General features: G+C 38.5%; 1 protein-coding gene across 6 annotated transcripts; it reads right to left on the bottom strand.

The window, feature by feature from the left end:
• Nucleotides 1-12268: 12268 nt before the first annotated feature.
• On the bottom strand, nt 12269-14235 carry LOC111196052 (probable serine/threonine-protein kinase kinX). Of its 6 annotated transcripts, none has more exons than XM_049481486.1 (4): nt 13890-14235; nt 13497-13784; nt 12894-13391; nt 12269-12797 (listed from the first exon to the last, which is right to left on the bottom strand). In XM_049481486.1, exons 1-4 carry the CDS (start codon nt 14178-14180, stop codon nt 12369-12371), a joined length of 1506 nt encoding a protein of 501 aa, XP_049337443.1. In that variant the 5' UTR covers nt 14181-14235; the 3' UTR covers nt 12269-12368. The 6 variants fall into 6 exon arrangements, with proteins under 6 accessions (XP_049337443.1, XP_049337444.1, XP_049337442.1 ...); XM_049481487.1 differs by having other exon boundaries at nt 12894-13190; XM_049481485.1 differs by having other exon boundaries at nt 12894-13190; nt 13296-13784; nt 13890-14233.
• Nucleotides 14236-15611: the final 1376 nt, after the last annotated feature.

Raw genomic sequence — 15611 nt, 5'->3', positions numbered from 1 at the left:
GTCAATATATTTTCATATGCGATATAAGACGAGACAATATCGTTTATATCGATATAGACTACGTTGCGTTACAGTGAGCCCCGTCAGTTCTCCCGCTGTGTCTCTGTACAGCTTCACCTAGCCCCGCCTCCCTCACTCCCTCGCTAAACACACTACCCCACCCCCCCACCGCAGTCAGCATCAGGCAGCAGGAGCATGGAGAGAGAGAGAAAGGCGACAGTCAAACCTAACGTTACAGCTCATTTCCAGATGGTTTGGATTCAGCGAATCAGATGAGCAGCAGATTATAAGGTCTTTTGTAGAGCGGTGGTCAGTAACAGGCGGCCCTGCTCCACTACTGAGAACTAGTTCATTTCAACAGGGTTTATTTTGAACTTTACTAGCCGTTGATGGAGGTTTTGCAGTGCAGGAAACTCAAAGACCAATCACCTGCGTTCTAAATAAAGGGTGGCGCACAGAGGAGAAATATGAAGCTCATTCAGACGCTGTTCTCTATTAAAACACACAGTGATGGCAGAACCCGACTTTTCAGCCAAACAGCAGCACGTCTCAGGCTCTGAAGCTTCAGCACTGAACTAAACACTGATCTTTAGAGCAGACACACCCACTCTAACCTGAACTGACCAATCAGCTCCTTCACATGGGTATGAGAATAGACCTGACACCGAGAATAGACCTGAGAATAGACCTGACTTCTCAACAACTGAAAGTCATTTCAAATTATACTAATTATAAACTCACACATATATATATTTTATAATTAGTATAATTAGAAATGACTTTCAGTTGTTGAGGCTACTCTAATATACAGGATACGCACTGAATTATAAAAGTATCAATATAAAATTTGGAACATGTAACTTTGTCTCAAAAGTATCTTTTTGATATTACCTTATATGGGATGAAACAAATATTGAGATGTATATCGTATATCGCAATTCAGAAAAATATATCGAGTTATAGTTTTTGATTCATATCGCCCAGTCCTACTCCTCGGTTTAAAGTGCATCTGAAAGAGCTCTGTTTAAAACAGAACTAACACAGTAACACAACAACTTTGTTCACAGACTTTATTTTCTAATTTGTTGCTGTTGTATTCAATTTTTAACGCATTTATTGCATTTAGACATAGACGTTCCTGCTCTATGAGTTAATTATTACTCCACCTGTCCTCCCTAGTATATATACCTCTTTGTTTGCTCAGTTGCAAACTGCTGAGTATTAAATCTAGTTTTTTCTAGCTCTTCTATGACGTGTTCTATTGTTTCCCCCTATTTGTTACCGACCCTTTTTTCTCTGTATCTCCGTTTATCGTCTTTTGCCTTGCCCATTCTACTGATTACCTGTTTCTGACAGTTTTTTTGTATTTTTGAGTCCTCTTTTGGTGGATTTACCATGTATGTCCCTTCTTTGCCTGACTATTATTTTGTGTTGATTACATTTGAACTTGCCTTTCAAAGACTTTTGTTTTCTAAGTATTTTACTACCTTTTTCAATTTTCATTTAGCATTAAACTTTCATTTAGCATTTTTTTTTCAAATGTTGAACTACAGCTGATACTTTTTTAACCACTTTCAAATATCAAAGGTTGGTCATTTGCCAGCTGGGTATGTTATACTGCTGACATGTTATTGTTTTTCTTCTGGATCATGAAGAAATGGAGATAGCAGCATGAATGTTATTTGTGCAATTTATTTAATGTGCAATATATATATTTTTTTTTTGTTGTTTGTTTTTTCTCACTTTTGTTTTTATCTATTATTTATTTGATATTTATTCACTGTTACTCTTGTGCAATAATACTGGTCCACCCTACCATAATCATATCTCTATGCACTAGATGTATATATATATTTTTTTCTTTTACTATATATCATTTTTTAAACTCTTTATATATTTTCCTACAATAGGTTTTCTGTATATATAGATTTATCATTATTTGTATTTACCTTTTCCTGACCTGTTTCTCTGTCCTTTACTCTGCACTGCTGTAACATGGTAAATTTCCCCATTGTGGGATTAATAAAGGATTATCTTATCTTATCGTATATTATCACTGCAGTAAATTATGCTTCTTTAATTACTGTTGGCACTGTTCCTTCTCAGCACAGATCTCAAAGGACCGGAAAGCAAAATGTTTTATTCCAGCATAACACATCCATTTTAGAACAATAGAACCCTCTACAAGCTTTTATCAGTGAAAATGTATAAAACTGCATGAAACTCTCACTTCCTTCCTGTCTCATGTACACCATTCCTGTGTTTGATCATATATAATCATATTTCTGCTCTTCACACAAGTACTGGATATAGTAGCTTGTTCATATGTACAGTGCAAATGTGTGAAGCTCCACCTACATTAACACCTCTCTGCTCTTGTGAGCAGTAGCACTCAGGACGTTCAGGAGGTCCAGTCTTTCCCCAGATGCTGAAATTAGCATTCCCTGTGAATAAAGGTCATCTTTCCATTTCTGTCCTGCTCATTAAGACCAAGTGGATCTACATCCTGTAAGTCCTAAACCCTGAGTTGAAGACCGACACAGATGAACTTAAGATGACACGATGGTGATAATGATGACAAAGCTCATCGAAGATGTACCTGAAATAAATTTGAATAAGAATAAGAATGTAGAATAAGTCCTGGTGTGAATAGAATAAGAATTCTGAATATTTTAATCTTTTTCCGAAAAAAAAAAAAAAATCTATGGATATCTGTGTGCTTTTTTGAATTTACATGAAAATTTACATGCATGCAAAAAGTACAGATGCATCGCATGAACACAATTCTTGACAGAACAGTGTGAATTTAAAGGGAGCACATGTGTGTGTGTGTGTCGAGTAATTAACGTTATTCATATGTGACCACTCAACACATCTGAATAAAATTCGCCATGTCTCCATGGTGATCTTTCTCCTTTTTACATTTGCACAAGAAAATGTCTTCTTCTTCTTCTTCTTCTTGTTCTTAAAAGACACTTTGAACAACAAAAAATGCAATTAATTAAATTTTCGTTTTTCGTTAATTTTTAATAGTACCATATACTTTACCAGCCTTTTTTTTGCCTGTGCCAACATTTGGGAGTTTAATTTTTGTATTTTTTATGTTTTTTGCTATGGTATTCCAGGTGGTTCCTGTGGGGTTGCTAAGTGTTGTTTAGATAATTGCTATAGTGTTGCTTGGTGGTCGTAATAGTATACACAGTGTTTGCTAAGTAGTTACTAAGGTATTCCATGTGGTTGCTATAAAGTCGCTAGATGGTTGCTATGTTATCTCCCACATGGTCGCTGTGTGATGATTACTTTCAGGATTTCTGGCAGTTGCTATGGTGGTCTCAGGTGGTTGTTCCGGTGCTGCCAGTGGTTGCAATGTATTGTTTGAGCTTATCAGAGACCAATTTGCTTTACAAAACCAAAAAATAAGGGGTGCTGGAATTTGCCTACAAGTTGCTTATTACAAAGCTATATTACTTAAACCATTATAGTCCTGGTGTGAATAGAATAAGAATGATCTGAATCTCTGTAAACTAAAATATCTGCATATCTCTGTGCTTTTTTTTTTTTTTTTATTTACCAGATTTGAAGTTGGCTGCAAATAGTGCAAATGCATCACATGAACATTGGAATTTAAAGGGAGCACATGTGTGTGTGTCGATTAATTCATGTTATTCATATGTGACCATTTGACACATTTAGTTAAATAAAATTCACAGCCTTAGACGACTGAGTCTACTTGGTGATCTTTCTCCATGTTACATTTGCATGAAAAAAATGGCTTCTAAAAAGACATTTCCAGAACAAAAAAAAATAATGCAATAAATTAAATTCTCTTTTTATACCCAGTCATGCCAGTTATTTGCAAATTGCTATTTCAGGTGATTTTAACAGTATAATATATTTTCGTAGCCTTTTTCTTACTGTGCCAACATTTGCGAGTTTTAAGTGAACTATGTTTTTGATTGGTAGATGGTAGCTATGACATTCCAGGTTCCTGGTTCCTGGAAAAAAAGTATAAGTGTAATTTGCTTTGCTGCCTAAATCTTTTGCACACTACTGTAAGTGGTGTTTAGGTGATTGCTGTGGTGTTGCTAGGTGGTCATAATGGTATACTCCATTATGAGTGGTTGCTAAGATATTCCATGTGGTTGCTATGAAGTTGCTAGATAGTTGCAATGTTATCCCACATGGTGGCTGTGTGGTAATTACTATTTCAGGATTTCTGGCAGTTGCCATGATATTGTTTAGTGATGACAAGGCAGTTGCTATGGTAGTCTCAGGTTGTTGTTCAGGTGCTGCCAGTGGTTGCTGTGTATTATGTTAATTCTATATTATACTCTGTATATTTTCTATAGCTTTAACATAATTTGAGCTTATCAGAGACTAATTTAATTTACAAAACCAAAAAAATTAAGGGATGCTGGGATTTGCTTATTACAAGTTGCTTATTACAAAGCCATAAACCATAATAAAAACACATTTTAATGACTGTGATACTGCTGTACAAAAGTCTCTGATAAGTAATTATAAGCTGACCTGAGGTTATGTTCTGGAAAAGGCAGCACATGCTCCATCTGTTCACCCTATAGCAGTGGAGAGAGCGTAACGGAGGGAAGGGAAAAGGTGGAATTTGCTGGAACACTGGACAGAGTGACGTGCTCTCTGTACCTGGAAGGGCAGTCGTGTTTCTGAGATGTGCTGCTATTCAGACTAATGGTGCTTTTGTCTCCCATTTCTCACTTTGAACAGCGTCGACTGTGACCTACTTCCTCCCTCCACTATTACAACAAACACGCAAACACTCTCTTTCATGTTAGCAAACAGCACCGCATGCATTAAGGCCTCGCTGTCTTCACCACCCCTCTGCGTCTGCGTCTGTGATCCCCATCCATCATCACTTCCATCCCTGTTTTAAACATTTCCCCCTGTTTTTACTCCACCTGCTGACTGAAACTGTGGCTGATGGAGCTGAATAAAACATGAGCTGTTGTTGCTGCTTCTCTCGCTCTCTCTGTCCTTTTTTCACTCTCTACTCTCTACCTGTCTTTTTTCAATCCCTCTCTCTCTCTCTTTCTGTCCCTTTGTTTCTCTCTACCTATCTTTTTCAATCTCTCTCTCTCTCTCTCTCTCTCTTTCTGTCCCTCTCTACATATCCTTTTCTCTCTCTCTGTCCTTTTTTCTCTCTCTCTACTCTCTACCTATGTTTTTCAATCTCTCTCTCTCTTTGTCCCCTTTTCTCTCTCTTTCTCTCTCTCTCTCTCTACCACCTTTTCTCTCTCTCTCAACATATCTCTTTCTCAATCTCTCTTTTTCTCTCTCTCTTTCATTCTCTATGTCCCTTGTTCTCTCTCCCTCTACCTATCTATTTCTCATTCTCTTTCACTCTCTCTTGTTTTCTTTCTCTACCTTTCTCTTTTTCAATTTCTCTCTATTTTTTTGTCTCTCTACACATCTCTTTCTCAATCTCTCTCTTTCTGTCCCTTGTTCTCTCTCCACCGATCTCTTTTTTAATCGCTCTTATTACTCTCACTCTCTTTATTCCTTGTTCTCTCTCTACCTATGTATTTTTTCAATCTCTCTCACTCCCTCTCTCTCTGTCCCTTGTTCTTTCTGTCTAGTTCTCTCTCTCTACCTATCTTTTTTTAATCCCTCTCTCTCTCTCTACCTATCTTTTTTTAATCAATCTCTCTCACTCTCTGTCCTTTTTTATCTCTCTCTACACTCTACCTATCTTTTTCTCTCTCTGTGTCCCTTTTTCTCGCTCTCTACTCTCTACCTATCTTTTTTCAACTCCATTTCTCAATCTCTCTCTGTCCTTATTTTAATCCCTCTGTTTCTTTGTCACCTGATGTGTCTTTCTACATATCTCTTTCTCAATCTCTCTTTGTCTCTGTCTCTCTTTCATTCTCTATGCCCCTTGTTCTTTCTCTCTCTACCTATCTATTTCTCTCTCTTTTTCTTTTCTTTCTTTACCTATCTCTTTCTCAATTTCTCTCTCCTTTTTTCTGTCTCTCTACACATCTCTTTCTCAATCTGTCTCTTTCTATCCCTTGTTCTCTATCTACCTATCTCTTTTTCAATCTCTCTCTTACTCTCTATTTCTCTATATCTTTTTGTTCTCTCTCCCTCTACCCGTCTCTTTCTAATTCTCTTTCACTCTCTCTTGTTTTCTTTCTCTACATATCTCTTTCTCAATCTCTCTTTGTCTCTGTCTCTCTTTCATTCTCTATGTCCCTTGTTCTCTCTCTCTACCTATCTATTTCTCTCTATTTTTCTTTTCTTTCTCTACCTATCTCTTTATCAATTTCTCTGTCCTTTTTTCTGTCTCTCTACACATCTCTTTCTCAATCTGTCTCTTTCTGTCCCTTGTTCTTTATCTACCTATCTCTTTTTCAATGTCTCTCTTACTCTCTATCTCTCTGTATCTGATGTTGTCTGATCTCTCTCTCTCTCTCTCTCTCTCTCTCTCTCTCTCTCTGTGTGTGTTTGTGCTCGTAGCACAGTGACCCTGTCTCCTGCAGACAGAATGGTTAGCATAATTACAGCACACCGCTCTCTGGAGGAGCTCGGATCTGAACATGCTCTCCAGGCTTCAGATCTGTTGTTTGAAAGATTTTTAAATAATTGAAACAGGACCAATTACAAATCTGTGATATTTTGCTCCTCCTGTCTTTAAGGTTAATTAAAATTGTGAGGGAAAGTTTCCGGGGTCGTGACTCGCTGGCCTGGCGTGATGGTAATGGGTGGGATGTCAGGCTGTTATTGGGTCTTGATTTGCTGCTGCTCGGGGAACACGTTTAAGCTTTGAGGATGATGATTGCAGGGGCACAGATAAGAGTAGCTTTATCTTTGGGTCACTTGAGCAAGGAAATCTAAAGGACAGCTAACGTGTTGGGCTAGCTAATCAGATGTGTAAAGTTAGTGACTGTAGATGATTTAGTTATAACGCTCAGGTAGGTTTACCTTGTTTAACGCTTGGTCTGTCAGTCGTGGATAAAATGAAAATAAAGTGAAGGTGTCTTTAATGATACAGGAACTAGGCAAAGGAAGAAAAATAAATAAAATGAGTAAAAGGCAGATACAGGATTTGGACAATGAAATGTGGTTTTAGACCACAATAACTTATTGTCCAGACGGACAGTTCTGGTGGAAACAGGAGAGTTGAGGTGCACATTGAATTCTACCGTGATTTGGGCAGCCATGGTTTTATGTTTTTTGCATACAATCTGGGTTAGCACCCAAACATCCCTTTCAGACAGTTAATCCTGTTGGATGTTGTTGGTCCTTCTTGGTGGTATGCTGACATTACCCTGAATGCCGTGGCTCTTGATACAAAACAAAGACTTGCTGTCTTGGTCACAGAAGCGCCAGCAAGACTTGCACCAACAATTTGTCCTCTTTTGAACTCTGGTATGTCACCCATAATGTTGTTTGCATTGCAATATTTTGAGTAAAACTGTGCTCTTACCCTGCTTATTGAACCTTCACACTCTGCTCTTACTGGTGCAATTAATGAAGATTGGCCACCAGGCTGCTCCAATTTAGCTGTGAAACCTCCCACACTAAAATGACAGGTGTTTCAGTTTCATTGTCCAACCCCTGTATGTAAATGATTATAGGTGTGGTCTGATTAGTCACTGGGTCTTGCCAGAAGAGGGTGTGGAAATGCTTTCCCCATTGCTGTAAAAAATGTTTTTCAGCCATTCTGTTTGGCAGTGTACCCAGATAAAAGCATTACCTTGGCCTCCCCGGTGGCCAGATTCATTGCCAATCTACAATTTATTGGACCACCGGGGATGCCAGCTTCAGCAACCTATGAATGTGCAGGATCTACATTTCTGTCTAAAACATCTGGGGGCAAATATGCTGCAGGAACCTATTAGGAACATGTATGTCTGCATTCCCAACTGTATCTCATCTTTATTCAGGCTAGATGCATCCAAACAACATACTAGGACATCCTTTTAATTGTACAGTTTTTTCTGGTAAGCCTCAGTGTGAGAATTGTGATCCACTATGATCAGGAAATTGCTGGTTCAAATCCTGGTCATGCAGCTTGCCATCAGCTTTCGGAACCCTGAGAGAGCACAATTGGCCTTGCTCTCTCTGGTTGGGTAGATGGTGCTCTTTCCATTCATTACACCTATGGTGATGTCGATCAGCACAAGGCGTCTGTGAGCTGATGTATCAGAACCAAGTCGCTGCACTTTCCTCCGAGCGCACTGTGATGCTACTTGGCAATCCTGCATCAGCAGCAGTTGGAAAAGAGGCGGAGTCTGACTTCAAAAGTGTCGGAGGAGGCATCTCCCTGTATTGTGGTATCACCAGCGATGGAGGATATACAGCTGAGTAGCAGCTGAACAGATGAGACAATTGGTCTAGCTAAATTGAGAGAAACTGGGCAAAAATGAGAAATAAATTAGAAAAAAAAATGTATTCCCATAACTGACATCCTCTCTGATGGAAACAGGTAGCATGGCTTCCTGATTTTGTAGATTTTGGACTCATTTTAAAGCGGTGCTGCTTCTCCTTATTGAATAACAGATGGATTCTCTTTCTCCGTCATTGGTTTTAAATGTACTTTTTTTCCCCTCTCAGATCCATTACTCACATAGCATGGATGATAATGTCAATTTAGACAAGTAATTATGGCCTGCAGATCTGTGGAAATAAATCATATTACCCAGTACGCAACAGGAGCTCTACCAAGCTCTTCTCTACAGCCTGCTGTTTTTACTGATGCTAATTTAATTGCTATATAATTAACATCCAGGCTAGCTAATGCTACTGAATAATCTATAGACCTAAACATCTGATTTCTTTGCCTGTGTGCACATTTTTAAATTAGATTTGAGTCACTTTGGCTCTGTTCACATTACGAGCCTCAATAATCAATTCCAATTCTTTGTTCAAATTGTGTTTGCCTCTCTTGACACTACGCATTCATAAAGGTATGCCTCCTCTACCTGTCTGTAATGTAATGTGAGTCTGTCCCTGAATGGTAGACATGCACGTATTGATACATATTGATGTTCTCCTTTGCCCTTCAACAAGGCTACAGTTGTTATAGCAAACACAAAAAAAATGCATTCAAAATACAAAGGTGCATTCACACAGGCAGAAAAACATATTAAATCCAATCGCTCTATTTACATTCTTAAAACATTTTCACAAATTGGACACAAATTTGACCTACAATCACATATGAAATCCACTCAAATCTGATTCGAAAAGACAGAATTGACATGTCCACACAGCCCTGAAAAAAAATCATATCTGTGTCACATTTAGGGCATGTCAGTGTGTCTTTGCTATCGTAACGACAGGAAAAGTACACCTTGCTCGGCTTGAAACGCCCAAAACGCGTGTACTAATTTTCTTGATTAATCATGGGTGTGTTTTGGGCATAACATGAAAATACACTCATCGTGCCACTTGTCATTCCCTTTAAGATCCAGGTGTGCTCTGACAGGTCTGGCAAATTGCTATTTCAGGGACGTATCTACCTGGACGTGTTTAGTGCTTTTCAGCAGAAGAAACTGGCCTGTTTGTTCACACTCGTTTATTCTGTCTTTTGTTGATATTGTTTAAAGTTTGCTTAGGTACCAACAGGCATGCGCTATGGGTTTGTGCACTGCTGCATGACCATGTGTCCATAACAAGCAGGGGTGTAGGCTTGTTAGGGGTGCACCTGTGTTTTACATTGTCAAGATAGCAATACGCCAGAAATGTACCTGAAAACAGTTCATTTTCTTAGTACTGCGCCCATTAGCATAGATATATTCACAAGCAAAATGATGCAGGCAGAAGGGTACCACTTTAAAATAAGACTACCTTTATAAAGGGTTTATAAATGGTTTACAATTAGTTTATTATTGGTTACTATCTAGGTTGTAAATGCCTTAAAATCATTAATAAAATTATAGATAGCTGTATGTTTACTACTTGGCAAACAAAAGGTCATTGTTGCCCTTTCTACATCTGTGTTATAACTGATTATTAATGACTTTTAAGGCATTTACAACCTAATTAGTAACCATTAATAAACTAATTGTAAACCATTTATAAACCCATTATAAAGGTAGTCTAATTTTAAAGTGGTACCGAGAAACAGTTTTATACTATTTTTATACTGTAATTAAAGTATAATATGTACAAAAAAAGTTTTAGCACTCTTTAAAAATACTGATTAATAATGTGGCTACAAGAACACTTTAGTGCACTATAGCATAATAATGCTTAGTATACTTTAATCTACTTTTTTCCACTAGGGCTCAGTTTCTCATTTTTTACAATTCTTACATCATGATTTGCGTTGGCATCACAACAGGTGCATTTTTCAAAACAGTTAGTGCAAACAGCAAAACTCAATGAAATACCTGCAAAAACAGAAATGCCTCACTCAGAATTCGTTGTTTTTGCCTCAAGATGAAATATTTATGTCAATGAACTTGTCAGTGCCACCAGAATGCCTAGTTTGTGTGTCAGTGCCTAAGAACAAGTGTCAGGTCCTGGCCCTGTTCTGTTTCTGTCCTCCTTTCTGTGTTGGTGTTTGTACCTGTTTATTTACCTTTCTCCGTATCTGTCATTTCTCCTCGTGCTTCTGTGGCGTCGTCCACCCGCTTCAACGTTTTCCCCCAGTTTCCACCTGTGTCTCGTTTGTAGCTCCGCCCCCCCCCTCGTTGCCTGTGTATTTTAGAGCTTAGATTCTCTGCCCGAACCCGACCTGACCCGAAGCCTGACACGAACTCGGGTCGGGTCGGGCTCCAGAAAATAGTCTGAGATGTAGCCATCTGTTTTTTAGTTATATTTTTATTTTATATAAAGCTCTAGCATGATAATCAAAATGTAGCTAAGTAACCAAGTATTATCTTTAACGAAAACGAACGAAATAACTAAAACTAAAAGTGAAAAAAAAACATTTTTGTTAACTGAAACAAATAAAAAAGGTAATTAGAAGGAAAAACACATAATTTACTGGAACTGTATTGTGTGTTTATAAAACTAACTAAAAGAAACTGAAATTACTGATAGAATACACTTTGTTTTCGTGTTTTTTATTTTTTTTATAAGCTCTGTTTCCACTCTAGCAGTTTTACTGCACGCGACGTTGTTCCGCCGGGTCGGGTCGGATTTTTTGGGCCCGATCTAAACTCTACTGTATTTTTCACCTGATCCAATAAACAGTCCTTTATTGAGTTTACATGTTAAAAACTTTAAGCCCCCTATGGATCATAAATCAGTCATTATGTATATCAGCAGTGTATTAAACACATCATATCACCACCAGTTTAAAGCAGAGAAAGCTCTAGTATATACAGAACAGTGGGAATATGCAGTAGAACATTCAGGGACTGGGTTGAGAAACACTAATCTAATGTGACTTCTGTTCATTTGTAGTAAGACCACAATACAGTAAATACAGTAAAATACTGAGTAAATACAGGGATTCCAACAATGTTTTTTTTTTTTACTGTAATTGTATGTTTTGAGCAACTATATAGCAACTGATTTCAATAGTGTGACAACGTTTAAGCAAGTTTGTAAAAAGTATGAAGAGAAAGAATGTTGCAAAAGAAACACTAGTTCATTTTTATATATGTGCTGTGAATGTTGCGAAATTAATTTATTTATCTAGTTTTAGGGGTTGTTAGAATTTGTTGAAATCTCAAGTATTGTGGTGTAATTTATTATTTAGAAGGGGTAGAAGAGATGAGGGGTAGAAGAGATGATTGAGATGGAAAGAGATAAAATTGAGATGAAATGAACTGAACTGATCAGGACTGGACTGATCAAAAGAAAGAAGTATTGATTAAAGATTGTTAATAGTAGGCCCCTTAGGACTAATTTGACTTAATTTGCATTTCTTTTAATAATTTGTTTCAGTGTGTTATATGAGGTAAAAGAACAATTTATAAACAAGTGAACTGTTTATGTTAAATGAAATCCATTGTTGACATACTATTTTGCATACTTAATTGAGAACCTGCCCAAAGGGATCTATACCTAACAACCCACTTATCAGATCCTGAAGCTTTTATGTTTATGTTTTGTTTTAGTTCTTCTCTTATTTTTTTTTTACTTCATTTTTATTTATTTTATTGTTTTATTTTTAATAGTTTTGTATTATTATTTGTTAATAATAATAATAATAATAATAATACTTCATCTTCATTTCTAATCAATTAAAGCTTATTATTTTTAATCAATTTTTATATTTAATTCCCTGTTTTTTTTTTCTTTTAATTTAAAATTAATCATTTCAATCCAAGGATTAAGATATTTTATAGCTTTTTTATTGAACTTTTCTGATAGACACATACACACACACACATAAGCACACAGACTGAAGGCTTGATATTTTGTAGTCCTCATCATCTCCATGATAATACAGGTCTACATGTGGTAGACGGCAAATCCCGTTCAAATTGTTTTAACCACTCTGTAATCATGGTTGCGGCTGTGGCGATTTGCTTCTCTGTACCGTCCGCAAGGATGATCTGGTCTGAAGAGCTTTTCAGTGGTATAAGCTCTATCATTGCTCCAGATTCCTCCATTAGGTGCTTAATGTGCCAGCCTTTCTGGCCAATGAATCTTCCAACCAGTGACTGTGGCAGCTTCTTCTCCCACACAAACTGGCCGAAGCTCTTCACCTTCTTGGCCTTTTTAGTCCTTAAGACAAACGGCTTCTCCGGCTTGAGGGTTGGGGCCCACTGTTCCTTAGGGGACTGTCTCATCACTGTCTTCTCACAGCTCTGAACTTCCAGGGTGCTCAGTGGCTCCTGATCCTGGACCTGCTCGACCTTCTCACAGCTCTGAACTGGCTCACTGATGTCCTGTATCAGTTCCTCTGGTTCTTCCAGGGTGCTCAGTGGCTCCTGATCCTGGAACTGCTCGACCTTCTCACAGCTCTGAACTGGCTCACTGATGTCCACCATGTCCTGGATCATTTCCTCTGGTTCTTCCAGGGTGCTCAGTGGCTCCTGATCCTGAACCTGCTCGACCTCCTCACAGCTCTGGACTGGCTCACTGATGTCCTGTATCAGTTCCTCTGGTTCTTCCAGGGTGCTCAGTGGCTCCTGATCCTGGAACTGCTCGACCTCCTCACAGCTCTGAACTGGCTCACTGATGTCCTGGATCATTTCCTCTGGTTCTTCCAGGGTGCTCAATGGCTCCTGATCCTGGAGCTGCTCGATCTCCTCACAGCTCTGAACTGGCTCACTGATGTCAACCGTGTCCTGGATCAGTTCCTCTGGTTCTTCCAGGGTGCTCAGTGGCTCCTGATCCTGGAACTGCTCGACCTCCTCACAGCTCTGAACTGGCTCACTGATGTCCTGGATCATTTCCTCTGGTTCTTCCAGGGTGCTCAATGGCTCCTGATCCTGGAGCTGCTCGATCTCCTCACAGCTCTGAACTGGCTCACTGATGTCAACCGTGTCCTGGATCATTTCCACTGGTTCGTCTTTGGTGCTCAGTGGCTCCTGATCCTGGAACTGCTCGACCTCCTCACAGCTCTGAACTGGCTCACTGATGTCCTGGATCATTTCCTCTGGTTCTTCCAGGGTGCTCAATGGCTCCTGATCCTGGAACTGCTCGATCTCCTCACAGCTCTGAGCTGGCTCACTGATGTCCTGTATCATTTCCTCTGGTTCTTCCAGGGTGCTCAATGGCTCCTGATCCTGGAACTGCTCGATTTCCTCACAGCTCTGGACTGGCTTACTGATGTCCTGTATCATTTCCTCTGGTTCTTCCAGGGTGCTCAGTGGCTCCTGATCCTGGACCTGCTCGATCTCCTCACAGCTCTGAACTGGCTCACTAGTGTCCACCATGTCCTGGATCAGTTCCTCTGGTTCATCTTGGGTGCTCAATGGCTCCTGATCCTGGACCTGCTCGACCTCCTCACAGCTCTGAACTGGCTCACTGATGTCCACCATGTCCTGGATCACTACCTCTGGTTCGTCTTGGGTGCTCAATGGCTCCTGCAGCTGCTTGTCAGAGACAGGTGCTCTGGTCTGGATGGACCGAGCACACTGTTCATCTTCCTTTTGGAGCTCTTTAAGCTCTACAGTAGAATCAGCGGTGTCTTTTGTCTCAGACGTAGGCTTACGTGAGGTGTACCACCACCAAAGGCACCCAGCAAGTGCAAGTCCACCTGGAACAATCAACGCTCTAAACGGTAGCGACATGTTCACTTTCCGATACTCTCTCAAACTCTCGAACCTCTCTCTCGAACGACGAACCGACGAACTGCTAAAAAACTCAAATGCGCCTCTATTTATACTGGAGCACCGGAATGTTAGAAGCTTTGACCAATCAGGATGCTGATGACATCACCTTTAGAACACTCAGGCAGTCGGAATGCTGATGACATACACGAACATTCTAAAGCAGACAGTAATGCTGTGTCTAAATACAATAAAGAAAAATAAGACTTTAAAAAAGAGCTACCTTTATAAAGAATTTATGAATGGTTTACAATTAGTTTATTAATGGTTAATAATTAGGTTAAGTTAAGTTTTTCCACCAGGGTTTGAATGTTGTCCATAGTTTATGGAATAAAACCACAATGTTCATTTTACTCAAACATATACCTATAAATAACCAAAGTTAAGACGTATAGTATAGAAGTAGAAGTATATTGAATTACATTAAACTAAAAGTGTACTTCATAGTGGTATATTTATTTTTAAATACACTATAATGTACTGTTTAAAAAGTATGATCAATGTTTACTTTCAAACATTTGATGAAAGCATAATATTAATGTACTTTTAATATATTTTAGGTAAGAACATAAATCTGTTTTTACAGCATACTTATATTTACAGCATACTTAGACATTTCTCAATATGTTTTAAGTACAATTAAGTCTATATTTTTTTCACCAGGGTTTGAATGTTGTCCATAGTTTATAGCAGGGGTCACTATTAGGAGGACCACGGTCCGGGTCCGGACCCAGACTTTGTCCAATCCACACCCAAAAGCTAATTCAGATAGTCCTAAAAGAAAAGAAATTAAAATGCTACAGTTATAAAAGATATTAACAGTAATGTAACCGAGCCGGTGTTACTTTTAGGAATTAAAGAGAAACAACCGAGACAAGAGTGCAAAATATTCCAATTACTCCACCTGATCAGAACTCCTCAGCAAGAAAAAATAAACTCCCTCGCCCAAAACAACCCTACCTCAACACTAAGGCAACCCCCAGTGGACAGAAAGCATCAGTTTCCTTCCCACATCAGTTTAACCCACAACATAATAAAGTCTGATATAGTAATACTATTAAATAAAATAAAACTGCTGTTTAAAAAAACTGATATTTTGGTCAAGTTCAGCAAACATTTCTCCATATATTGTATGATTTTTAATTCATGTAATTATTATTATGAAAGGCAGGCATAAATATAATATAAATAAAATCAAATAGAATAAATATAGCATTTTGAAACAAAGTGAACATACAGATTCACATTATTAGACTCGATATGTTAAATTATTGAGGGTGTTTCCATTTATTTTATGATAGGTTGAAAATGTAACTATTGTGGACAGGCCTATTTAAAACAATAAATATTGTTGAAATATACTAGTATGTGTAATTTGTTTTGTCTTTCAGT

This window comes from Astyanax mexicanus, chromosome 7 (genome assembly GCF_023375975.1).
Source record: "Astyanax mexicanus isolate ESR-SI-001 chromosome 7, AstMex3_surface, whole genome shotgun sequence".
NCBI lineage: Eukaryota > Metazoa > Chordata > Actinopteri > Characiformes > Acestrorhamphidae > Astyanax > Astyanax mexicanus.
This window is presented reverse-complemented; position numbering and strand designations above follow the sequence as displayed.